At 48.8% G+C, this 26,818-nt stretch overlaps 1 protein-coding gene across 7 annotated transcripts in view; it reads right to left on the bottom strand.

The window, feature by feature from the left end:
* Positions 1-26,818, bottom strand: part of LOC144948706 (clathrin coat assembly protein AP180-like) — a 142,924-nt gene that overhangs the window by 108,663 nt on the left and 7,443 nt on the right. For all 7 annotated transcript variants that reach the window (XM_078878389.1, XM_078878385.1, XM_078878392.1 and 4 more), the window contains exon 4: positions 11,683-11,825. In XM_078878389.1, coding sequence (XP_078734515.1) covers positions 11,683-11,825 — 143 coding nt within the window. The remainder of the gene's footprint in view (positions 1-11,682; positions 11,826-26,818) is intronic.

The following is a 26,818-nucleotide window of genomic DNA, read 5'->3' as shown; positions in this document are numbered from 1 at the left end:
AAAAACGGCGCCAACCTCAAAACTTTTGGCGCGAAGCGCCTTCTGGCGGGAACCCTCCAGCCGCGCCGCCTCCTCCAACCCCGCAGCCGTCCCTCCGCCCGCTGGAACGGAGATCTCCGCCAAAACTGCAGCGGCGGCGAGCAGCAACTCCGCCAGGCGGGAGTGCGCGTCCTGTAGGCTGGTGTCGGAGGCGAGCTGAGCGTCGGCCATCGCCGCGAAGTGCTGCATCGGCGGCAACTCCTCGTCCTCTCCTCCCGAGGTTGGTGTCTCCGGTACGCCGTTGTCTTCCCGATCTCGCGCGTGGGTACGGGTAGTCTTCCTAGTATCCATTCTTCTTGAAGACAGGTTTACTTCTGACGCCAGTTGTAATGTAGTAACTCGGCGGGAGACGACTTCACGGGTAGCACACTCTTTATTTCACCAACTTCGGTTCACAGGCGACTAACACCCACTGTAGTATCTCGGGTGACTAACACCCACTTGGTTACTCGGGTGACTAACACCCACTTGGTTACCCGGGTGACTAACACCCACTTAGCTACTCGGGTGACTAACACCCACTTGGTTACTCGGGTGACTAACACCCACTTAGCTACTCGGGTGACTAACACCCACTGAGCTACTCTGGCGACTAACGCCCACTGAGCTACTCTGGCGACTAACGCCCACTGAGCTACTCGGGACACACCCTGCCGGGGTGTCCGTCTCGACTGTGGGTCCCCCAGTCCCGACCCACGTGGGCGTCGAACCACGGGTCCCACAGTCTCGCCTCCGAGCCACACAGGGCCCCGGTCCCTACAAGGACAGCGGGACTAGGGGTCTCGGGGCACTATGTCTTCAACTCCGTCTTCGATCTTCAACTGGTTAACCACCCCGAGTGCTCTCGCGCGTCCCCCTTTATACCCCACCTGCGGACGTCGCTGAGAGCACCCATCCTATTTGACCAATCGGTGGGCGCTGGCTACGATCCTGTTTTCCCACATCTCAGCGTGCCTCACCACCCACGCCGCGCCGCCCCGTCATCCGTCACTCCCGGCGCGCGCGTCCATACCACGCCCACAACGCGTGCCCAACCCCGCACCCCGTGCCGCCCCGTGATCCATCACTGTCACAGTCGGCGCGCGTCAACACCACCACTACACATGTACATTCTGGCATTTCTAGGTCCAAAAAAAAAAAAAATTGCAAAACCTATTATGGACCGCTCACAGTTAATCACCATCGATGTATGGTGACCTGTATTTAGGCATGCAATTAAAGAGTGTATTACTTGATAATGTAATACACTTCCAAGCGGCATTAAGACTGTGGCAATCAGAACGGTTAAAATAAATGTTTATTTCTCTCAATTTCAATAGATTCTCCAGTTGATCTTGGCGAGTAGTTCCTAGTTGTACATCTCTTTATTTGCCCTGTTGCGTTTGGGTCGTCGCTGTGCTGTCGTCACTCGTATTGCTACGTCGACGTTGGCAAACAAGACTCGTGGTGGTGTGCACCTCCCTCCCTTGTGGATCATTGCAATTCGGCCCCGAGCAGCTGGAGGGATCACGTGAACCTATTTAGGGACGACTAACAAATAAAAACATTTATTCTTACACGCGCAATTCAAAATGCCCATACCATTAGCTAAGAGTATCTATATATCTATTGATGAAATGAAGCACAATTATCCCCTGATTATGAACAAATATGTACATTAAAAAAATGTTACTGGCAAAAAATATAAATATAAAATTCAAACTACCTACCCTAGCCATGATATACACAAAAACTGAACGGTGGTGAAACCTGCCATACGAGGAGTAAAGGATAAGAGGAGCCGGGAGGTGAGACTACACATGCTTCAGGCTGTGAAAAGTCAAGATTGTCCCCAACCTAAAATAAGAAAAAAAACGGTCGGGTCTCACATTACAACCACACGGTCACCAGTCCCTGGGGGATTCCACATCAGTGCCCTTCTCCGTACCCCTGCCACTCTCCACCCTGTACACGGGTCCCACTCATCACCGCAGCCTCCATGTCTAAATCACGTTAAACTGCCCACGGCCGAAATGCCAGAGCCAAGGGCCACGACTGTATTTTTTTTACCAGGTAAGGCTCAAAGAGCTACACAGATCTTTTTCAGAAGCGACCTGGCTATCACAAATGATAGCTCAATGAAGTGGCTAATATCATCAAGTGGAAATGTATTATAGCCAACTACTATAAACAAGTGATGTAGAATATAAATGTGGAGGGAAAAACAAAATGGAGGACCCAGAGAAAAATCCACACGACCATGGGAAGAACATGCAAACTCCAAATATACAAGCGTTGAGGTCGGGATAGAACCCACGATTTCCTGTACACCAGGCAAGGTAGTTAATATCTCGCAACCATGGCGCCCACAAAGACAACAAGTGTGCAACATCCACAAATTAAAATCATCTTTCCAGTGCAAATGAGAAATTTAGATTCATACGCCCCCCTTTCAGTCCCTGTCCAAGCCATGGCTTAGTAACCAAATTGTCGAGCGCAGCAATAAAGAGACAGATAATTAAAATACACCGCAGCTAAACACCAGATCTCACCTCAGCCCAATCCGGCAGCGCTTTGCTCTCACTGCCCATCGAATGTCATTTTACGAATTTTGAAAAATTCCACTCACCTTACTTACGACTGCACACGCTGGCCACTAACATCTGCTCCCTGCCCAGCGCTTGCACTCGTTTCCCCTTAAATGCACTTCTAAATGTTTAGCTGTATGCTGCAACACTCCAGTGAGCCCAAAACTTGGAATGCTCAGTAACCTTAACCCTTTGGTTATCACGCTCTTTTCCTCCGACGATTACGCAATGTGCGTTTCATATCCTTTTCCTAGTCCTGTGGAAATGGTTCCCTCTTACATGCAACTTAACCTTTGCTTGTCTTTCAACAATGCAGCAACAACACCACACACTCCTGTTGCCCCTGTGGGTGTCGGGTGCTTTTATGCCATTTGCATCTGTCCTCGAGTTACTTCTTTTGCAAGGCTCTTCGGTAGCCTCTACACCTCAACGCATTGCTTTTATAAGTTAATTTAATTTTTTTATGAATCGAGTCGCTGGTAATACAATACGCATGCCCCCAAGAGAGCACACCGATGCACCGTGCCCAGTGCAGTCACTGTCATAAATGATGCATGGAGCTGCAACCTCACGGAGTGCGAGCGGCCACAGCCACCGTGGCAACAAGGAATCCCGCGCTTCAAGATGACCGCACACACTTTTTTCAGATGTTTACATGGGTCAATGTTTCAAAACCGTGAGCTCAATGCTAATTGGTGTTAGACAGTTTTTTCCGAGAGGAGGCAGAGCCGAGGTTTAATAACAGATACAACACAGCCACAAATAGAACAGCGGTGGCTGGGAGTGCTGCAGTGTGCTCAACCAACCTCAACGCCACCACTCCCCAGCACTTTACGCTGCGTCTCGTGACCGGGGCCACTCGTCGACATGTAAGCGATGCTCTCGAAAGGACTACAAAGCTCAATTCCACACAAATATAAAAATGGAGTCTATGTATTTTGTAACCAAAAATATAGAAAGACGTATTATTATAATTTCGTCTCCAAAAATTAGAGCCTGGAGATTGATCCCCACCATGAGGAAACCAAAGTAATTCACCTCTCATGGAGTTTGATACCAAAGCTGATAGAAACTGCACAGGGGCTGTTGCCGGTCGCTAGTGCATTACCGACTGCAAGGGTTTCCTGTGGTTGTGCTGTACATCGTGTTTGTGGACATCACGCCTAATACGCGGTACAACCCAAAAACCACACGCCTATTACAGCCTCACAGCTGGCCTAGGGAAGCGGCTGATACCACACAAGGTTTGTCTTCTTTAAATTGGCCTCTTTAACCCAACATGCACCGTCACTCATCTGATATAATTATCCATGCCGACACTAAGGAAACGGACGAGGTCGAATTAAATGGAGAAAAAACATATTTGTGTTTTGCATATCGTCTTCAGTGATCGGGCTGAGACCATAAAAATCCTTCGATGTGAAATGTAGATTCATCTCAGACAACGAACTATATTGGAATGGAGGCTGTGGGTCAGGCTGGAGCAGTGCGAGCATGAATAACAGATACGTGATTAAAATGTAGATTGCCTCATTTCTAATTGGCTTGTTAAAGCCACTAATTGACCCAGGACTTTGTCTCCTGGTATGAAGTTTTAAGCCTCGAAATGACTTGTGTTCCTAGAGGTCAAAGATCCTCATAAGATATAGATCCAAACATGCATTCCTGTATTTAAGTTGTTGTCGTGGCTTATAATGAAATAGTTGTATTCACAAGTCAGTGACCCAATGCTCAAAAGGGGCACGAGTTGGCACTTATGTTCACTGTTGGAAAAATCTACATATCCACCGTCCGAATGCTTCTCAGCCCTCTGCCTCCATCCAAATTGTTACTCAGAGTTCCTCTCCGGAGTTGGTGAACTAGAGACGTTTTTGACGTCCGAATCCTTGCACTTCCCGTCCGTGTGGGGTTACGGTGATCGAGACGCCCGTGCGCGGTGTTGCTGCACTGCTCAATCTACCCAACTTATTTTAATTGTTTCAGTGTTTGGATGTGCCATGTATGTTTGCATACTCGCACTGGATAGCATCTTGCAGATACTTGCAGTATTTAAATGCAATGTTAAAAATTGTGGTCGTGGTACAACAGTTAGCACACCACCTATGTGAAGCGAGTTAAATTGAGTCGCAGACATACATTTGGAGGAAACACATTTATTTAACACCAACACATGGGGCAACTGCCCCTTAACATAATAACAACCTACGGTGGTCACCACCAGGCTAACTACACCAATTACAATGTAACTAGCTACAACGGACCGGGACCACAGCTCGGATCCAGGTCGACGTGTTGGAGACTCTGTAGGACGCAGAACGTAGACGAAGGTTTCTTCAGGATGAACAACAACGCCGGTCCCTCTGGGGGACCCGGCTTATATTCTCTGCGGTGTGGCTGGCTCTGCCCTTGGCCACGACCACCTTCCAGAATCCTCCAGCAGAATCTGGACCGTGACCACCCCTAGCCCCCACTTGGGGCCCCTTTGTAGGCTTAACTGGTCACGTGTCCTCTCGGGTCAACCAGAGTGCCATGGCCTTTAGTAACCTCATTCCTACGGCCGGCGCTCCCACACCCTGTCCTGTAGGGCTGGCACTGCATGCCAAGCGTGGTGCCATCCAGCGCTATCAATCAGCGCTCACCGGGCCCCTCTAGGGCCGGTACTACACCCACACCACTGTGGTATCTGCAAAATCATTACACCGCACGCCGTGCCTCTCTAGGACCGGCACTGCAGTGACATCCCACGATGTCACTACATAAGCAACTCACAACCGGACTTTGAGTCCTGCTCACTGCAGACATCAGTGGCAAATTTGATCCGAATCAGCACTGGGCCCCTCTTTCAACCACGATGTACTGGCCAGCGAGGTGAAGTATGGTCAAATAACTCTCATAAGCGTCAGCATTGGGATTCCGTCATCCAGCGGAGGACTGGGAAAAGGGCAGTACATTAATTATCTACAGGACCTTTTTTGCCAGTATCAAAGTATGAAAAGTAAGAACAGGCTTTATCCTTTCTGGGTTTTAAGATGTTCAAACACAAAATAGAAACCTTTTCCAAGGAATCAAGTCTGCATTAAAATACATGTACTTGTAGTGAAACATGCTATGATAATATATGGGCATTGTCTTTGAAACTGATTCACCTACACCAGAGACAGCCTTCTTTAGAGCCTAGTCTCACCAGTGTCAGACCAGAACGCCAAAAGGCAAAAAGTATAAAGACAAGGCACTATCAGAGCATTTATAGCTAAGGTTGAGTAGTTATATCTATGAGACCGTTTTGCCAGTATCAAAGTATGAAAAATAATAGGTTTTACCCTTTCCTAAACATTTCAATTCTTCTTCTTATTATTCTAATAATGGGTCAGCGCCAACCCTGGCCAGCGAGTTTAATCCAAAGCCCTGCTGCTCTGGAGAAGCCATCATGTGGCTCGTGAATTATGAACATCGTTATTTGCGCTCGTTTAGTCTGGACATTTCTACACACGACTCGTTCTCAGCAGGGTCCTGTCATGTTTGCCGTAATCGTGGGTGATGATGCCGCCGTCGCCGCTGCATAATCACAACTGGGTAACTTGCAGGTTGTTTTTTGCAGCATTGGGATGTTTGGCCAATGCCAGTTACAGTATACATGACAATCGTTACATTATACATGACAAAAATTAAGCAATGGAAGCAAACTGGGGAAACCAAAGCAAAGCAATGAAAAACAGAGGTGGGGGAAGAAACACAAAATCGGAATCAGCATATTCAATCATTCTGGAGAAATCTCCACAGAGGAGGCAGCCTTATCAGGACCGCAGCGCGTGGACTTCACGGCGCGCTGCGATTACTGTACCCCGGGGTGAGCAGTCCTCCGTGGGGGGTGCACACTTGCAGTGTTCCCGCACGTCTCGTGCATTATTCATGGCAGCTTGAGTTTCAAATATCCCATGCACCGGCAACAACTTAATCTCGTTGCTCTAAAAACCACTCTCGTCTAAATGTGCCGCCTTGTATGCAGAGCGGCAGGCCACGCGAACGTTCGGCAATCGATTTTACGGCAACATGGCCGCAAAGGCAGTGCAGGCTCGCGCACCGGAGATCGATAAGACGCAGGCGCGAGCGATAGACGCGTGCACGTGTGAACCCCTTGCGCAAGGACAGCACGCGCGCACGATCAGAGACGTGAACAAGCCCACACAGGCACAGTCGAGCGGGAGTCGCCAGGCACAGACAATTCTTTACACTGGGGCCATCGAATACACACTTCACACTTCTGTCCCTACGCATAATACAAACAGGTATTTCGATTTAAAGCTTTCGTGACTGCAGGGATTCATCTTCTTGGTTCTTTCGGTAAAGTCACGTAGAAGGGAAGTAATAAAATAATAAAAATAAAACATAATAAAACAATTCTCACGACGTTTCGGCCACAACGCAAGCAGCCGTCCTCAGGCGCCTGAGGACGGCTGCTTGCGTTGTGGCCGAAACGTCGTGAGAATTGTTTTATTATGTTTTATTTTTATTATTTTATTACTTCCCTTCTACGTGACTTTACCGAAAGAACCAAGAAGAAAAAAAACAAACAGGTATCTTTACACATCTCATCGGCCACGGGGCCCTTCTCTGGACCGATTTTGATATGATGTCCCATTAACAGTCAATGCTGGTGAACTGCCAGTTGTTAATCAGGCAAGGACAACTTTGTTAAAAAGGACTCCTACATGGATGCAAAACTCTAAAATACATAAAACTAAATAACCATTCGTGTTGTTGTGGAGAATAGATATGATAACATAAATAAGCAGACACTTCTTTATTTGTGGCTAACCCTTGAGGGGCATATTATGGAACCTAAGTTGACATCTCGCTGTCGGTTATTTGTTACACCAGCACCACCACCCCCTCCACCACCAGCACCCCCAACTCCACTTCCACCAGCAGCACCACCACCAGCAGCAGCACCACCTCCACCAGCAGCACCACCTCCACCAGCAGCACCACCTCCACCAGCAGCACCACCACCACCTCCACCAGCAGCACCACCAGCACAGTGCAGGAGCACCAATTGCCAGATTCGGCGAGTGTGTGAGATTAACGTGGGAGGTGGCACGTACACCGCTATTAGGGACCACATTGATTTACAGCACGCGTGGACTCAGTGCAGTGACCAGAAGGCGCTGCGGAGACTCGCTTGGGGCAGAGCCCATGGGGATGCCCTGCAGGCGGTGGTGCTGCCCCCTCGGCTGCCCCTGGGCCACGTCCGGTCGGGCAGTGCACCATGGTGTTGCTCCCTCGCTCCCTCCCCCGCGTTTCCCTGCTCCACCAGCAGCACCACCTCCACCAGCAGCACCACCACCTCCACCAGAAGCACCACCAGCACAGTGCAGGAGCACCAATTGCCAGATTCGGCGAGTGTGTGAGATTAACGTGGGAGGTGGCACGTACACCGCTATTAGGGACCACATTGATTTACAGCACGCGTGGACTCAGTGCAGTGACCAGAAGGCGCTGCGGAGACTCGCTTGGGGTAGAGCCCATGGGGATGCCCTGCAGGCGGTGGTGCTGCCCCCTCGGCTGCCCCTGGGCCACGTCCGGTCGGGCAGTGCACCATGGTGTTGCTCCCTCGCTCCCTCCCCCGCGTTTCCCTGCTCCGAACCCCCCCCCACACCGCTAACACGGTTTCATCTTTTACTGTAAGGGTCCTGAGATGCGATTGCATAATAGATGCTCAAAAAATGGAGGTCAGAGAGGCCAGTGAGATGGAGTAAATAACAGGTGGAGACTGCTCTGTACACCACCGTCAGGCTCTGGTATAAAGTTGTTGTTCAGAATTTTTGCAAATAAATAGTCTTATTTTGACATGTGAACAGTACCTATTAGTAGATAGAGTACCAGACAAACCCTTACACAATTGTAAGTGTATTACTTCCAAACATGTTTGTATTAAAATTATCAATAGGTGCTGCATCTTAGAGAGAGATCAGTCTGCACAACATAAGATGCACCCATGAACACGAGCTAAGACAATCTGCCATCTATTAATACGCACAAGGCGACTGGCAGATAAACAGTCATGAGGAGGTATTACCAGCCTGTTGTTCAACAAGTGAGAGCTATCTAGGCAGGGAGACTGCAGTCATCATTATCCCAAACTCCCCACAGTGATCAGTGCATCACGTCGTGCGAGGGGATGACACGGAGATTAGAGTGTTACACAACTAGTTTGTATTACACTTAGAGAGTTCATCCACATGAGGAGTTAAGACAGAAAAGCCTCATGCTCGGTAGAAGGCTCATTCCAAAACAAATCAAAACGCACAAGTGTCATCAGTGCTGGCATACAGGAAGTAAACAATCTAATAATTGTATTGTGTGTTGGACCAGTCCTTGGTAACCAGACTAAACAACCCAACCCGCTACACACGGGAACGCGCTTTCAATGAAAAGTGGCTGCTTAGATACTTTATACATTAGCTCGGCAGCATTAATAATAGTTGTGAGAATGAGACGTGGTGGACACAGCACTCTTAATGCCGGGGCGTCTCACCTTTACCTGCGATAATCGACTTGCATCTCATCTCATCTCACACATGTGAAAAGGCCACCCCATCCCCACCCCCCAGTGGCAGCTGTTCCTGTGGGCCACAAGGCGACTGCACACCTGGCCTGCACGTGGCCATCGATTGGTCAGTGGGGGGCGACGACTACCAAGTAATATAGGGGGTAACATTTCATCTTGCCAATTTGGAACCATGACACCGGGGCACAATGGCCTACTCTTCTCTCTTCTGACTGACATCAGGGTGGGGGGAGACCTTTGACACCCACTGTGAAGCAAATGTCGCGTACGTGACGCTTGATGCGCAGTTGTAACCAGGACAGCTGTCGGGCTGAATCGCGAACCTCTGCAACAGAGGTATTAAGCTTTCAGAGGCTCAGCCATGTTGAGGGAGGGAGTCTCAAACCCATCTCGGGCATGGGGGTGCAACACATGTCGTAACGTAAACACGGCATATTTACGTCACGGGTGCCACAGTGGCGAGATGTTAACTACCTCGCCTGGTATACAGGAAGTCGTGGGTTCGATCCAGTCCCTGACACCTACTGTATACTAATAGGGTTTTTCCGCTTTTTTCTGGCAACAAAACTGACAAAACCTATTAGTATATTTTGGTACTGGCAAAAGAAGTCCCATGATGCCTACTGTATATTTGGAGTGTGCGTGTCTCTCCCCGTGGTCGCGTGGATTTTTCTCCCAGACCTATGGTTTTTTCCTTCCACATTTAGAATCAATATCACGCGTTCAGAGTATATGGCTGTTATCAATTTCCACGCAATTAGCCACTTCGTTGAGCTATCATTTGAGATAGCCAGGTCGCTTCTGAAAAAGAGCTACAGTGAGGGAAAAAAGTATTTTTATCCCCTGCTGATTTTGTACGTTTGCCCACTGACAAAGTAATGATCAGTCTATAATTTTAATGGTAGGTTTATTTGAACAATGAGAGACAGAATAACAACAAAAGAATCCAGAAAAACGCATGTCAAAAATGTTATAAATTGATTTGAATTTTAATGAGGGAAATAAGTATTTGACCCCCTCTCAATCAGAAAGATTTTTGGCTCCCAGGTGTCTTTTATACAGGTAACGAGCTGAGATTAGGAGCACACTCTTAAAGGGAGTGCTCCTAATCTCAGCTTGTTAACTGTATAAAAGACACCTGTTCACAGAAGCAATCAATCAATCAGATTACAAACCTTCCACCATGGCCAAGACCAAAGAGCTCTCCAAGGATGTCAGGGACAAGATTGTAGATCTACACAAGGCTGGAATGGGCTACAAGACCATCGCCAAGAAGCTTGGTGAGAAGGCGACAACAGTTGGTGCAATTATTTGCAAAGGGAAGAAACACAAAAGAACTGTCAATCTCCCTCGGCCAGGTGCTCCATGCAAGATCTCACCTCGTGGAGTTGCAATGATCATGAGAACGTTGAGGAATCAGCCCAGAACTACACGGGAGGATCTTGTCAATGATCTCAAGGTAGCTGGGACCATAGTCACCAAGAAAACAGTTGGTAACACACTTCGCCGTGAAGGACTAAAATCCTGCAGCGCCCGCAAGGTCCCCCTGCTCAAGAAAGCACATATACATGCCTGTCTGAAGTTTGCCAATGAACATCTGAATGATTCAGAGGACAACTGGGTGAAAGTGTTGTGGTCAGATGAGACCAAAATGGAGCTCTTTGGCATCAACTCAACTCGCCGTGTTTAGAGGAGGAGGAATGCTGCCTATGACCCCAAGAACACCATCCCCACCGTCAAACATGGAGGTGGAAACATTATGCTTTGGGGGTGTTTTTCTGCTAAGGGGACAGGACAACTTCACCGCATCAAAGGGACGATGGACAGGGCCATGTACCGTCAAATCTTGGGTGAGAACCTCCTTCCCTCAGCCAGGGCATTGAAAATGGGTCGTGGATGGGTATTCCAGCATGACAATGACCCAAAACACATGGCCAAGGCAACAAAGGAGTGGCTCAAGAAGAAGCACATTAAGGTCCTGGAGTGGCCTAGCCAGTCTCCAGACCTTAATCCCATAAAAAAATCTGTGGAGGGAGCTGAAGGTTCGAGTTGCCAAACGTCAGCCTCGAAACCTTAATGACTTGGAGAAGATCTGCAAAGAGGAGTGGGACAAAATCCCTCCTGAAATGTGTGCAAACCTGGTTTGCCAACTACAAGAAAACGTCTGACCTCTGTGATTGCCAACAAGGGTTTTGCCACCAAGTACCAAGTAATGTTTTGCAGAGGGGTTAAATACTTATTTCCCTCATTAAAATGCAAATCAATTTATAACATTTTTGACATGAGTTTTTCTGGATTTTATTGTTGTTATTCTGTCTCTCACTGTTCAAATACACCTACCATTAAAATTATAGACTGATCATTTCTTTGTCAGTGGGCAAACGTACAAAATCAGCAGGGGATCAAATACTTTTTTCCCTCTGTATATAACCTCACTAGTCCTTACCACGTAAAATAAAAAAAAATAGGTCAGTTTTTTTTATCATTTATAGTTTACACCACACTCACCTCATTTCCATTGCACATGAGGTGATCCGTGGCGACGAGTGCTTTGAACACAACAATCCAGCTGCTGTTCATGGCTCTCTCGAACAGCGTGTCGGCCAGCTGCGGGATGTTGACGTTGGTCTCGTTGGTGCACTGGATCAAGACTGCAAAAGTAAGACCGAAACGCAAAGCTAAGTATGGTGCGAAAGACGTTCAACATACATGGACAAACACAAAGTGTCAGCGCCTCTCGCACATTTGACACCGAGCTCCGTTTACATACAAACCCAGAGTTCCACTCTAGTCACTCGGTTTTTTCAGGGCAGTATTATTCATAACTGTAAATAGGATGATAAACACCACCGATTTGCACAATTGGCTATGTACGGTGCAGAAAAAGTTCATACATTCACTAGCTATAGGAATCACTGTTAAATAAAAAAAGCATTAATTATATTACAGTTCCCTCCTCTAGTCTCTTTTGCAAGAGGCAATGGAATCCCAATGTTCTTGCTTGCATTTTTAAAGGACGGGTAATTTAACTCGATTATGGTTGTTATATGTATATTGTGGTCTATGCAAAACATCTAGACGTGCACTGTTATCATACAATGGGCATTACATGAAATACAGTCTAATAATCTTACCAGGAAAAAAAACGTATTCTCTCCAAAGCCAATATATAATTGGCTGGAGATGTTACATTGTGTTAGATGGTTACATAATTAGCCAAATGAGGTCGCGTGGGCTTAATGGTGACATCTGTTAAAGACAAAAAAAAATTTACTCCGTCAAGTCTGTGTCTGCCCTCCGGCGAACACGAGCAACTCATCCGGTGGCAACTGAGCCAGCGGTGGAAATTCCATATTTATTTAGCCTGGGCCACTTCACACATAATGGCCACCACCGACTTGCCACAGAATTGGCCCCATTAAGTGACCCAGAGGCAATGCGATTTAGAAAAAACGAAAAGGGTAGTTTCAGTGGCACGCAGAGACTCAATACTTAAGATTTTTCTATCTTTCTTAAATTAAATAACAATCGCATCTACACCTTATACTTATTTCAAAATAAATTTAGTTTTCCCCAAGCACCTTGGATCAGGGCCTTTCCCAACTCAACTGGCGGTTCATTGTGTGGGCGCGTGTCTTCAGAGGCAGAGCCAGAACATCAGATTTTGTCCAGAATATTTGACGCATTGGCGGTACACCGGTGAAGCATAACATGCTGGTCCTCATAAAAGTAATACAATTTAAATTTCAACTGACATTTGTCTTCCGACTACTTCGACATTATGAGAACTGATTTTGATGCTCACCCCGCAAGATTTGCGAATAGTGGGAAAATAAATAATTGTGAATTATAAAAAAAATTTACACCACGCACCACCGGTGTACCGCCGATACGTTCATAGACTGAGAGCGTCTCTCCCTGCTCAAGCGAACATAGAGCAGTGCTCATATCCACTTGGGAGCCTCGAGCCAGACAGGTGGTGGATATTCTGCATCCCCAGGGTGGTGTCCACCACTGGTACCTTCCCACACACGCAGTCTCACTCACCCCAAGTCTCACTTGCAAAAAAGGCAGGATGTTTATTTAAATCACCTAGTTAAAGAGAGGACACAGACGTGTATGAAAAATGAAAAATAAGAATACGTTTACCCTTTCTGGGAATAAAACAGGAGGTGTTAAGATGTTCAAACACCAAATAGAAACCTTTTGCAAGGAATCAAGTCTGCATTAACCACACGTACTCGTGGTGAAGATGCAAACACACACGTGTTTGTCAAGACGAGTGACCATGGGCGGCGAAAACCCCCGCTGCTACCAGGCAGCCACTCGTTCAGCAGCGACCCCCCCTTCCCCTCTTCCCTTCCCCCCACTCCCTCCACTTTATTTCCATTCCCGCACCATTTCCCCCATCCCCCATATAAAAGTATATACACCCCGCTCATGCACAGAGATTTCCCCCCCCCTCCCGCTTCCTTTACTTTCAACCCAGGTGCACAGCGTTCAGGGCCTATGGAGTTTCTGTACCACCCCTCCTTCGCGTCGTGGTTTGTGCTCTGTGCTAGGCTCCGATTGAAATATCTTTTTAAAAATAATTTTTTTTTATATTTATATGTATTTTCTTTATTTAAAAAAAGATTGTTGAACAACGCTCGTGCCCTCGAGTAATGCTGTTGGCGCCAGCGAGGCTTGCTGCTGAAGATTCAAAAGCTCACTTTCTCACAGGAAAAACTGCACGCGAGAAAATGTGGCCTGTTAGGAATACGGATTATTACATAAATATATAATAGCCCAGATCCGTCCTTCTGTCATTGTTTATTTCATTCTGTGATTAATGCGCCACGGATTGGTTTAAGTGCGTCACGTGACCGCGAGCAACCATCCAAGCAGAGATGAGACCCTCCCAAACATGTACGTCCCCCGATGCTGCCCTGAGGCAGAGCCGTGCTCGGGCCGCTGCTGCCCCGAGGGAGACGGGTGAGGAGACGGGTGAGGACACGGGCGAGTGAGGGTGAGGAGAAGGGCGAGTGAGGGTGAGGAGAAGGGCGAGTGAGAGTGAGAAGGGCGAGTGAGAGTGAGGAGACGGGTGATTGAGAGCGAGGAAAAGGGTGAGTGAGTGTGAGGAAAGGGGTGAGTGAGAGTGAGGAAAGGGGTGAGTGAGAGTGAGGAAGGTGAGTGAGTGTGAGGAGACGGGTGAGTGAGAGTGAGGAGAAGGGTGAGTGAGAGTGAGGAGAAGGGTGAGTGAGAGTGAGGAGAAGGGTGAGTGAGTGTGAGGAGACGGGTGAGTGAGAGTGAGGAGAAGGGCGAGTGAGAGTGAGGAGACGGGTGAGTGAGAGTGAGGAGAAGGGCGAGTGAGAGTGAGGAGAAGGGTGAGTGAGAGTGAGGAGAGGGGTGAGTGAGAGTGAGGAGACGGGTGAGTGAGAGTGAGGAGACGGGTGAGTGAGAGTGAGGAGAAGGGCGAGTGAGAGTGAGGAGAAGGGCAAGTGAGTGTGAGGAGAAGGGCGAGTGAGAGTGAGAAGGGCGAGTGAGTAGACGGGTGAGTGAGAGTGAGGAGACGGGTGAGTGAGTGTGAGGAGACGGGTGAGTGAGGTTGAGGAGAAAGGTGAGTGAGAGTGAGGAGACGGTTGAGTGAGAGTGAGGAGACGGGTGAGTGAGAGCGAGGAGACGGGTGAGTGAGTGTGAGGAGAAGGGTGAGTGAGAGTGAAGAGAACGGTGAGTGAGGAGAAGGGTGAGTGAGAGTGAGGAGAGGGGTGAGTGAGTGTGAGGAGACGGGTGAGTGAGAGTGAGGAGAAGGGCGAGTGAGGAGAAGGGTGAGTGAGTGTGAGGAGACGGGTGAGTGAGAGTGAGGAGACAGGTGAGTGAGAGTGAGGAGACGGGTGAGTGAGAGTGAGGAGACGGGTGAGTGAGAGTGAGGAGACGGGTGAGTGAGAGCGAGGAGACGGGTGAGTGAGAGCGAGGAGACGGGTGAGTGAGAGCGAGGAGAGAAGTGAGTGAGAGTGAAGTGAAGGGTGAGTGAGAGTGAGAAGGGTGAGTGAGAGTGAGGAAAGGGGTGAGTGAGTGAGGAGACGGGTGAGTGAGAGTGAGAAGGGCGAGTGAGAGTGAGGAGACGGGTGAGTGAGGAGAAGGGTGATTGAGTGTGAGGAGACGGGTGAGTGAGAGTGAGGAGACGGGCGAGTGAGAGTGAGGAGAGGGGTGAGTGAGGAGAAGGGTGAGTGAGAGTGAGGAGAGGGGTGAGTGAGGAGAAGGGTGAGTGAGAGTGAGGAGAGGGGTGAGTGAGTGTGAGGAGAAGGGTGAGTGAGTGTGAGGAGAAGGGTGAGTGAGTGTGAGGAGACGGGTGAGTGAGAGTGAGGAGAAGGGCGAGTGAGAGTGAGGAGAAGGGCGAGTGAGAGTGAGGAGAAGGGCGAGTGAGAGTGAGGAGACGGGTGAGTGAGGAGAAGGGTGAGTGAGTGTGAGGAGACGGGTGAGTGAGAGTGAGGAGACGGGCGAGTGAGAGTGAGGAGAGGGGTGAGTGAAGAGAAGGGTGAGTGAGAGTGAGGAGAGGGGTGAGTGAGGAGAAGGGTGAGTGAGAGTGAGGAGAGGGGTGAGTGAGTGTGAGGAGAAGGGCGAGTGAGTGTGAGGAGACGGGTGAGTGAGAGTGAGGAGAAGGGCGAGTGAAAGTGAGAAGGGTGAGTGAGGGTGAGGAGAAGGGCGAGTGAGAGTGAGGAGAAGGGTGAGTGAGTGTGAGGAGAAGGGCGAGTGAGTGTGAGGAGACGGGTGAGTGAGAGTGAGGAGAAGGGCGAGTGAGAGTGAGGAGACGGGTGAGTGAGGAGAAGGGTGAGTGAGTGTGAGGAGACGGGTGAGTGAGAGTGAGGAGAGGGGTGAGTGAGAGTGAGGAGACGGGTGAGTGAGAGTGAGGAGAGGGGTGAGTGAGAGTGAGGAGACGGGTGAGTGAGAGTGAGGAGACGGGCGAGTGAGAGTGAGGAGACGGGTGAGTGAGGAGAAGGGTGAGTGAGTGTGAGGAGACGGGTGAGTGAGAGTGAGGAGACGGGTGAGTGAGAGTGAGGAGACGGGTGAGTGAGAGTGAGGAGACGGGTGAGTGAGAGTGAGGAGACGGGTGAGTGAGAGTGAGGAGACGGGTGAGTGAGAGTGAGGAGACGGGTGAGTGAGAGTGAGGAGACGGGTGAGTGAGAGTGAGGAGACGGGTGAGTGAGAGTGAGGAGACGGGTGAGTGAGAGTGAGGAGACGGGTGAGTGAGAGTGAGGAGACGGGTGAGTGAGAGTGAGGAGACGGGTGAGTGAGAGTGAGGAGACGGGTGAGTGAGAGTGAGGAGACGGGTGAGTGAGAGTGAGGAGACGGGTGAGTGAGAGTGAGGAGACGGGTGAGTGAGAGTGAGGAGACGGGTGAGTGAGAGTGAGGAGACGGGTGAGTGAGAGTGAGGAGACGGGTGAGTGAGAGTGAGGAGACGGGTGAGTGAGAGTGAGGAGACGGGTGAGTGAGAGTGAGGAGACGGGTGAGTGAGAGTGAGGAGACGGGTGAGTGAGAGTGAGGAGACGGGTGAGTGAGAGTGAGGAGACGGGTGAGTGAGAGTGAGGAGACGGGTGAGTGAGAGTGAGGAGACGGGTGAGTGAGAGTGAGGAGACGGGTGAGTGAGAGTGAAGGGTGAGTGTGAGGAGACGGGTGAGTGAGGGTGAGGAGAGAAGTGAGTGAGAGTGAAGTGAAGGGTGAGTGAGAGTGAGAAGGGTGAGTGAGAGTGAGGAAAGGGGTGAGTGAGAGTGAGGAGAAGGGGTGAGTGAGAGTGAGGAGAAGGGTGAGTGAGAGTGAGGAGAAGGGTGAGTGAGAGTGAGGAGAAGGGTGAGTGAGAGTGAGGAGAAGGGTGAGTGAGAGCGAGGAGACGGGTGAGTGAGAGTGAGGAGAGAAGTGAGTGAGAGTGAAGTGAAGGGTGAGTGAGAGTGAGAAGGGTGAGTGAGAGTGAGGAGACGGGTGAGTGAGGAGAAGGGTGAGTGAGTGTGAGGAGACGGGTGAGTGAGAGTGAGGAGACGGGTGAGTGAGAGTGAGAAGGGCGAGTGAGTGAGGAGAAGGGTGAGTGAGGAGAAGGGTGAGTGAGGAGAAGGGTGAGTGAGTGTGAGTGAGAAGGGCGAGTGAGTGAGGAGAAGGGTGAGTGAGTGTGAGGAGACGGGTGAGTGAGAGTGAGGAGAAGGGTGAGTGAGTGTGAGGAGACGGGTGAGTGAGAGTGAGGAGAAGGGTGAGTGAGAAGGGTGAGTGAGGAGAAGGGTGAGTGAGAGTGAGGAGAGGGGTGAGTGAGAGTGAGGAGAGGGGTGAGTGAGAGTGAGGAGACGGGTGAGTGAGTGTGAGGAGAGGGGTGAGTGAGAGTGAGGAGAAGGGCGAGTGAGAGTGAGGAGAAGGGCGAGTGAGAGTGAGACGGGTGAGTGAGTGTGAGGAGACGGGTGAGTGAGAGTGAGGAGAGGGGTGAGTGAGTGTGAGGAGAGGGGTGAGTGAGAGTGAGGAGAGGGGTGAGTGAGTGTGAGGAGAGGGGTGAGTGAGTGTGAGGAGACGGGTGAGTGAGAGTGAGGAGACGGGTGAGTGAGAGTGAGGAGACGGGTGAGTGAGAGTGAGGAGACGGGTGAGTGAGAGTGAGGAGAGGGGTGAATGAGAGTGAGGAGAGGGGTGAGTGAGAGTGAGGAGAGGGGTGAGTGAGAGTGAGGAGAGGGGTGAGTGAGAGTGAGGAGAGGGGTGAGTGAGAGTGAGGAGAGGGGTGAGTGAGTGTGAGGAGAGGGGTGAGTGAGAGTGAGGAGAGGGGTGAGTGTGAGGAGAGGGGTGAGTGTGAGGAGACGGGTGAGTGAGAGTGAGGAGAAGGGTGAGTGAGAGTGAGGAGAGGGGTGAGTGAGAGTGAGGAGAAGGGTGAGTGAGAGTGAGGAGACGGGTGAGTGAGAGTGAGGAGAGGGGTGAGTGAGAGTGAGGAGAGGGGCGAGTGAGAGTGAGGAGAAGGGCGAGTGAGAGTGAGGAGAAGGGCGAGTGAGTGTGAGGAGACGGGCGAGTGAGTGTGAGGAGACGGGTGAGTGAGAGTGAGGAGACGGGTGAGTGAGAGTGAGGAGAAGGGTGAGTGAGAGTGAGGAGACGGGCGAGTGAGAGTGAGGAGACGGGCGAGTGAGAGTGAGAAGACGGGTGAGTGAGAGTGAGAAGGGTGAGTGAGAGTGAGAAGGGTGAGTGAGAGTGAGAAGGGTGAGTGGCAGTGAGAAGGGTGAGTGGCAGTGAGGAGACGGCTGAGTGAGAGTGAGGCAGAGCCGTGCTCCTTCCACTGCTGCCCTGAGGGACCCCCGTGCTCTGTCCATTACATTAGTACGAGTTTTTTTGGTGCTTAAATCCACTGCTGGATGAAGGCCAACCACACGCTGTGCGAGTGGATCGTAAGGATTTACTTGACCAGTCTGTTGGGGGCCGCCGCACGCTATGGTTGTTGGGAGGTGCCGCAGGCTGTGGTTGTGCAGGGACGCTGCAGGCGCCCCCGCACAACCACATACTACTAAGCATTTTTGTCATGATTATTTTGAGCATAGTACCTATGATTTCATCAGTCTATTTAAAAATACAATAAAAACTATTTTTATTTTATTTCACCAGTTAAGGCCCACTGAGCTATATGAATCTTTTCAGAAGACACCTGGCCACAAATGATAGCTTAACGAAGTGGCTCATCAAGTGGAAATTTATACCAGCCTAATACTCTAAAAACACACGATTCTAAATGCGGAAGGAAAAACCGAAGAACTGAGAAAAATCCACACGACCATGGGGAGAACACGCAAACTCCAAATATACCAGGCAAGGTAGTTAACATCTCGCCACCACGGCGTCTAATGTCCCACATGTGCGAGTGGTGGCATGTTATCACAAAGGCAATCGCTCGAGCAATGCCGAGTGAATACTGCCACACAAGCTTTTCCTGACGGCTCCGGCACCTTGCAGCTCTAGGTTGCTACTTACAGGTGACCTAATCAATGTCCACAACATCATTGTTGTTGCAATTACAAAGGTTGGTATATAAACAATAATATAAACAATAATATTAACTCACATGCCTTCCTCACACCATTCTTCCCCATGGTGGTCAGTGCAGGTTGATGAAGGTGGAGGGGGTCCAAGATCAGTGCAGATATCACTCGCCACTGATGTTTGCCATCGCCAGGGACTCAAACGCGGGCCACTGGGCTCATTGCGCAGTGCGCAAATTACTGCATGACCGCTCCATCCAGATGATATGTACGGTAGGCCAAACATTATTACAGTCGTATATTCTTGGTTCTTTCGGTAAAGTCACGTAGAATGGAAATAAAAAAAAAATGTTTCTTATTTATCATTCCCCTTCTACGTGACTTTACCGAAAGAACCAAGAATATGAATCCCTGCAGCTTTAAATTAAAATTAATACAGTCTGTTTCTCCTATAACGCCGTGTGTTTTCATAATGCGACTCGGATGTAAACGCGATGAATGTATTCGGAACACTTTTTTTTCTAACGCAGATATGAATAAGATACAACGCGATCGAGTGAAAATAACCACGTTGCGCGAGCAGGAATGAGCGGTCATACGGCTGCCTCGGTGTAGCATCACACAAGGCAGCGGGATGCTGCTGGATGCTACCTACGCGCCTGAGTCTTTGTTCAGCCTGCGTATGCATTTCACGTGTTATCGCGGACTGTGCTTGAACCTTTATTATTCATTATAATGCGGTACAGGAACGCAACTACCTGGTAATACGAGAACAAACTGTACGTGCATCTCACTCCAAGGAAACTTCTCCATCGGTCAGGTTTCACAGCCAATGCAGAGCTGATGCCTATGAGCAAGTCACCCAGAATACACCCAGTCCTTAGAACTCAGAAGTCAAGCAGGTTTCGGCCTGGATAGTGCTTAGATAGGAGACCATAATGCATCACAGGCTGTTAGAAGTTGTAGGGCTACGAGGTGGACAGCCGAGGGCAGTGCAGAAAAATCAACAGTTGTACTGCATTTCTATGCTCCCACACCTATGCTTCACCAACCTGCACCGACCAGCATGGTGATGTATGGTCAAATAACCTTCACGACACCGCACAGCGTGGGGAAGCCCACTTCCAGCAGTGGAGTGACAAAGGCGTGTATACACCACAGTACTGCACAATATCATTTAGGTACAGAATTTCCAAACACCAACTATGGTTTCCTGCTAAAGAGCTCCCTACATGCAGAGACGGTGTGGGTGATTAGCCTAAATCTTAAACAGTCCACTACACCAGGAGAGACATTGAAGCTAAATCAACAGAGAAATACGAATGCTTATATAATTTATGGGTTATAATTTTAAATCGAAGAGTTGGGAACAAACATTTCAAATGAGCTCTTGGGGAAAATATTCCAGCCCGCTCCTGAAAAATAGAGTCGTCACAGGGTTTTTATTATTATGATCATCATTACGATTCCACTGGTTTACCCAGGAAAGCCTCACAGAGTCGCAACACTCAGTTTCAGGAGGGTTCTGACAAGTTAATGCAGTTGGCATGAAAAGTTGCTGCCGAGTGTGCTCTCAATTCAGCAAATAGCAGGCAATTTTTCTGTATTAGGATGTTTGGTTTATACCGGTTACATTGTATGTGTTTTTTGGTTTGAGAGGGGAAGCGGATAACCCAGAGGAAACCCACGCAGAACAAGAAGAGAACAAACTCTACACAGCAAGGCACCCGAAGCCAGGAATCGAACCCAGGTACTGCTTGGTGCGGGGCACTGCAGTGTTGGCATAATCCCGTGCAGTCGTCACTGCACCTCGCAAGGCGCGACAAGCGATGGCCGTGTCGTCCATCATAGCCAAGCGGCGCCAATCCTCGCAATTTCGGCTCGTTGCCGAGGCCTTGGCCACTGGCAATCTCAGCGCGGGATGCGAACAGTGCATCCCAGCGCTGCGCAGCGACTTCAGCTCTCAGACAGCAACTGCGCACCTGTGTGCAGCCATCGACACGCGCTGTGTAACCACCGTTGTGTACTAATTGATTCGTGGCTTCCCACATTCTATGTTCAGATCAAATCAGCAGGGAAGTCTAAACTAAATAATCTTATTTTTTTACCACAAGGTAAGGCCCACTGAGCTACGTAGCTCTTCTTACGACGCGACCTGGCCATAAATGATAGCCTAACGAAGCGGCTTCTCATCACGTGGAAGTGTACAGCAGTCAAATACTCTAATGCCAAGAGCAGTTGTCCTATGGATAAACTCGCCCTCACCATAGCAATGTGGAATATCCACCACTGGCTCAAAGCTATAAACGGGAAAAAAGCACCACCCCAGTGCTCGATTGTGCAGGAAATCGCTTTGTACTGTATGGAGAGCATAAGTGGTTTAGCATCTGTCTGGAATTGGATTACTGCGTATACTATGTTTGCCAATAAAATCTGAATTGGAGCAGCGAATCAAAATGACCAAGTGTGGCTCAAAGTGTAACCCGACTAACATTGGATCACCCCTGAACAGGTCACATACGAAGCATTTTAGTTCATTTTAAGTAAATGATCATTGCACAAAACGACAGACCTACATCCATGGAATTTATTAGGCATGCAAAAAATTATTCACAGTTTGCAAGTTTAATGCTAATTATATGAAAACACTACCTTTTCGGTTACTGGAGTAAATGGGACATGATATACAACCCGAGAAAACAATACAAACGAGACATTTGTTTAATTGGTGCTGGAATCTAATTGTGACAATTCCTCTCTGTAGTTCAAAGGGGGGTGGACGTGCGATCCCGCACCGTCTCCAAGTTTCCCATAACCGTCATGGTGCAGGATCACTGTTCAAGTCGATAATAAATTCTGTTTGATGTTACGGAGCATGGAGAACGGTGTGGGGCTGCAGGGGTTGTGGTGAACTACCTGGTGTGCCATGCACGACAAGTGGGATTTGTTCTCAAACTCACAATCTGACATATACATCTGCAGCACAAGAATGTTTTAAACACATTTGATCAGTAAACTTATATTCTCTTTTTAACTTAAAAACATAAAACAATAGCTTCATACCCTTTTATTTTGTATGGTCCAATTGAGAATTGCATACTACATTATTGCAAAATAATAATAATGCAAATAATTATAATCGAAAAGAGTCTGACCTCAACCAAGCAATTAAATGAAACGATCCAGATCGACGAATCGGACCTGGGGATTCGTGGATCAGATAAGCATCGGATCGGGGGTCATGCTCAACGCAAACCGCAACACTCCCAAGCGAGCCAAGCTCTCTCGCGCGCCCTCCAGCAGTGTCACCTGCCACTAGACCCGAGAGCCTCTCGACTCCACGGAGACAAAAATCCCTCTCCTGCAACCACTGCCAAGCATGGGGCTCTGTCCCCCAACCTCGCCACGTTTCGCAGCCAGACTCAGCCCCTCATTAGCAACGGCCGCTTTAGTTTGGGCGCTGCCTCAATAGTGTTATTAATAGGGTGTTTTCAACCATTTTACCCTTTTTTAATTCCTATCACCTCAAGTTTTACTTTCGTTTTCCAAATGTTTCCTCCGAGACGTTTTCATGGGTGCAATTTTCGGATAAATTGGGCAGAGAGTTTGTAATTGAAACACTTTATTGGTTTATTTTCAAAAGTTCTTGCTTATTTTGTTTTTCTCCAGAAAGGGTGATGCCACCGACTAAGAACAAAACCCAATAGCCTCCAATTTGCAAAAGATTTTTTTTTGGGCGAGGTCACGCAACAATTTGGCCAAGTTTCTGTCGTAACTCTCCACTTACCCCAACACAGCCAAATAAATTGAATCGTCACGCGTACAAGCGTTTGGTGTGTTAATGATCATCGTTTCAGCTCGTCGGTACGCTGTCGAAAAATTAGCACAACCTGATTTAATGCGCTCGCAAACAGGGGCCTAAATAATATTCAGAAATAAAATGTTTACTAAAGTCGGAACAGTCGCACTACGAGTACATGAACAAAGTGACAAATTGCCCGTTATAAAGTCAGACAACACGACGCACTTTCCCCAAAGTTATTCACAGCAACATTGGCTCATATTTTTTAAATAATTGGATTGGAGGCATAAAGGCGTAGTAAATATTAACATCGCAGCAGGACATCGGAAGATTTGCCGACGGCATTGTGATGTCCAATGAGAATGAACTGCGGGAAACGCTGTATGAACTTTGTAGAGAAGGTTTGCACAGTTGGGCTCAGGATAAAATGTACCAAAAAATTCTGTCAACAAAAACCGACAGCGATATCTGTCAGAGGGACACTTCTGGAAAACGCAGCGGAGGATGTTTTTTGTATTACCATGCATGATGAACACACGGTCCAAATGCCCAAAATGCCGAGTGGTCAGCAAACAAACAGCACAACTACCTGCTGTAACAGATACCTGTAAAGCTGTTGAAGGCAGACTGGGATCGGAATGATGCAATCAAGAATGGGAACATACAGTTGTAAAGAATAGAGTTTTGAATCAAGATTTAAAAGAAGTGCATAGCTCCAGTGGCTTCCTAATACCGGAAGGTAGAGCATTCCAGACGGCCGTGGAAGCACATTTGAATGAATACGATGTACAGTACGTGTAAAGGCAGGGCATAATTTCTCACTTTTTTGTGCCTATCCACGCCCAAAACTTCCACCACCACCACCACCACCCAGACCAGCCCCACCCACCCTGTGTGCGGCGGTAAGGGGCAGGGCCTAGACATGAACAGGCGGGCCCGATACAAGGTGTGGGGTCCTAAAAAGGAAAGGCGCAGAGCCTAAAGAGACAGACAATGGGGCCTGTCGTTAAAGACATCTGGGTAGCCCCTTTCAAGATATAAACGCACACGTGTTGTGCACAGCAACGCGGCATCGCAGCATCGTGAGGACCAAAATAAGGCCAGGCGGATGCAAAGTGACAATAATTCCCAGGAGAGCGTTCCGGACTGCGTATATTCACAATAGAGATGATGGGGCACAAAGTCATATCCAGCTGTTGGCAATGGCGATTACAATCTGAATGGACCACCACCCCTTCCACCAGTTTGCACCGACCGGCACGGTGAAGGTCCAAGTGCCCCACTGGACTGACATAAGATTATAAATTAGTAGCATGCCATTGACTACTGTAGTAACTGGGAATGTCACTGTGGTGCCAAGCCTGCGAGGCCACGGCGGGATGTCTCCTGTTGTGTGTACACCCCGGACACGGGGTGTAGTACCAACCCTAGTGGGGGCTTGGGTGAGCCATGGGTTAAGCGCGATGGGCACCACGCACAGCATGCGGTGCGGGCTCCCGTTGAGAGAGCGAGAGAGTGTCACAGCCCGCTGGGGTTACGTTGGGGGCATGATACTCTGGCTGACCTGGGGACATGTGACCGGATGATACTGGAGGGGGGCCACCGGTGGAGGGGGCCAATGGGTGGTCACATGGTCCGGAAATAACTCTTGAGAGCTTTCGGGCAAGGGCGAGAGAGTTCAAGAAGGTGGGTGGGGCGAGAGGCAGAGCCAGCCCCAGCCCGGCCCGATATAAAGGGGGACCCTGTGAGGGGCTCAGGGTTCTTACTGTTGGAGAGGCAGGGGATCCACGTCAAGCTTGAAGAAGCCTCCAGCCACGCGGTCCAGGACCCAGCCCTCCTCATTGATAATCATGAACAGGTTACGTCCTCCAAATGGACGCCCCCACCCCCCCCATTAATAATAATTAGTGGGTGACGTCACTCCACATGGGGGGCGAGGCGCCTCCTCCCCCCTCCTCCGCGTCAACTTAAACCCTCACTACAAAGGCAGAACCCGCACGTCACGCGATCTACGTAACGATATTGAGACAGACGTAAAAAAGGCCGTCATGATGAACAACAGTCTGCCTCAGCAGCAGACCATGCTTTCCCACCTGATGACGGACGCTTGTGTTGCACCCGAAACGTCGTGGTTTATTTTATATCTACGTGACTTTACCGAAAAAACCAAAGAGTAGGGATGATTACCTTTAAATTCAATAAGTCTGTGTCACTGCGGCCTTACAAAATGCACACGAATGGATGCAATGAATATCACGTCGCGGTCTGCTTTTCGCTTGCAAGTTTCAGATTTACTGCAATACACCCGTCCTTTGACAGGCAAAAGACGAGTGTTTATATACTGTATACCACATTAAAAAAATGGTGCTAGCTGCCTGGCTGGTACGCACACAGGTGCAGTGGTGACGTCACAATGCATATCTGTATGATGACGTCACGCGCATCCCACAGCATTGAGCCGGGTTCCTGGGTGCTGACATCACGAATATAAAAACTATTACAGTTTGCGAGCGTTGAACCAACGCTGCTGAAATTACCCACTCTCATAAGGTGTTTTGTATGCAGAGACAGCTATGTGAAGGCAAATAGCTTGGTTATTTTGTTATTTGCATTCTTCACAATCACGCAAATGGTTATTTTGAGATGTGAGGTTCTGCGTCACTGCACTTGCCATGTTACCTTTCCTGATGCTAAATCGCACACCGCTCACGGTTTACCACAATTACCCCCAGTGTAACCTCACTGAACTGTAGCATACACGATTAACACTGAACAGAGCATTGATTCTACTGCAGTACAAATCGAATTTCTACTCCGCGTTCATTTAAAGGGATTCACACGAGCAGCTGGGCAAAAAGCCTCGAACAATCCGCCTCGTGGTTCCATTGCTACAGATCAGGGTCCAGATTCCACTCAATAATCTATTGTTTTCATATTAAGACACCATAATATAAAACAAAAACTGCAATACCTTGCTTGAACAACAATATCTTGCTCATCTCGTCAAGGAGCATAAACCACCACACGAACTCCGGTTATCCTCGCAGCGGCAGATTTTGGCTCGTCATAGAACAAAGAAGGTCACCGCATCGTGCGCTTTCAGATGCGCTTCTATGGCCGTCTGGAAAGCGCTTCCATCTTCTGATATTTGGACGCCACTGGAGCTATGCACTTTTAAATCTAGATTCAACTCATTTTTTTAAAACAGTTTTTTTTGTGTTTCGTTTGTTGTCCTTCCCCGCGCAATTGGCTACGTACTGTGTGAAAGAAGTTCAACATACATTGCGCCTCTAGTGGCTGCATAGGCGGACATGCACTAACTATAAGATCCAACGCGTGTTTCGTGAGCACAAGAATCGACGCCATTGGAGGAATCCGAGCATCTGCGCACCCCTCGTGTTCATCATCGCAAGCTCTACGTGAAAAGAAACCAGGTGCACCGAACTCTCAACTCGTTTTTTTACTTTCAATTTATTAACTGCGCCACGGTGACTTCGATATTAAACCCAGCGATGTCAATTAAATTAATCACGTAATTATTTTAATTAAATTAATCACGGTATTCATTTAATTAAAATGTCAATTCGTTGCGCCTCATACACGCATTGATGCGTCTATATTCTTTTTTTTACATCGGCTTGGTTGCAAATGTAGCCCCCTTTAGCCACTAGACACCTCTACATTCACAATGTTGGCAATCCCCGCACCTCCGATAAGCACGGTTGGCTACGTACGGTGCGAAAGAAGCTCAATATAAATACTGTACATACAATTCATTGTGCAGTCTACGCCGCTAGTATTTTACACATCCGTCGCAATGCTCACACAGTTGTGGTGGATTCCGTTTGCATGGAAAGCGATGTGTGGGATCATACTG

Source organism: Lampetra fluviatilis, chromosome 50 (genome assembly GCF_964198595.1).
Source record: "Lampetra fluviatilis chromosome 50, kcLamFluv1.1, whole genome shotgun sequence".
In the NCBI taxonomy this organism is placed as follows: Eukaryota; Metazoa; Chordata; class Hyperoartia; order Petromyzontiformes; family Petromyzontidae; genus Lampetra; species Lampetra fluviatilis.
Note: the sequence above shows the minus strand (reverse complement) of the source record. Positions and strands in the feature narration are given on the sequence as shown.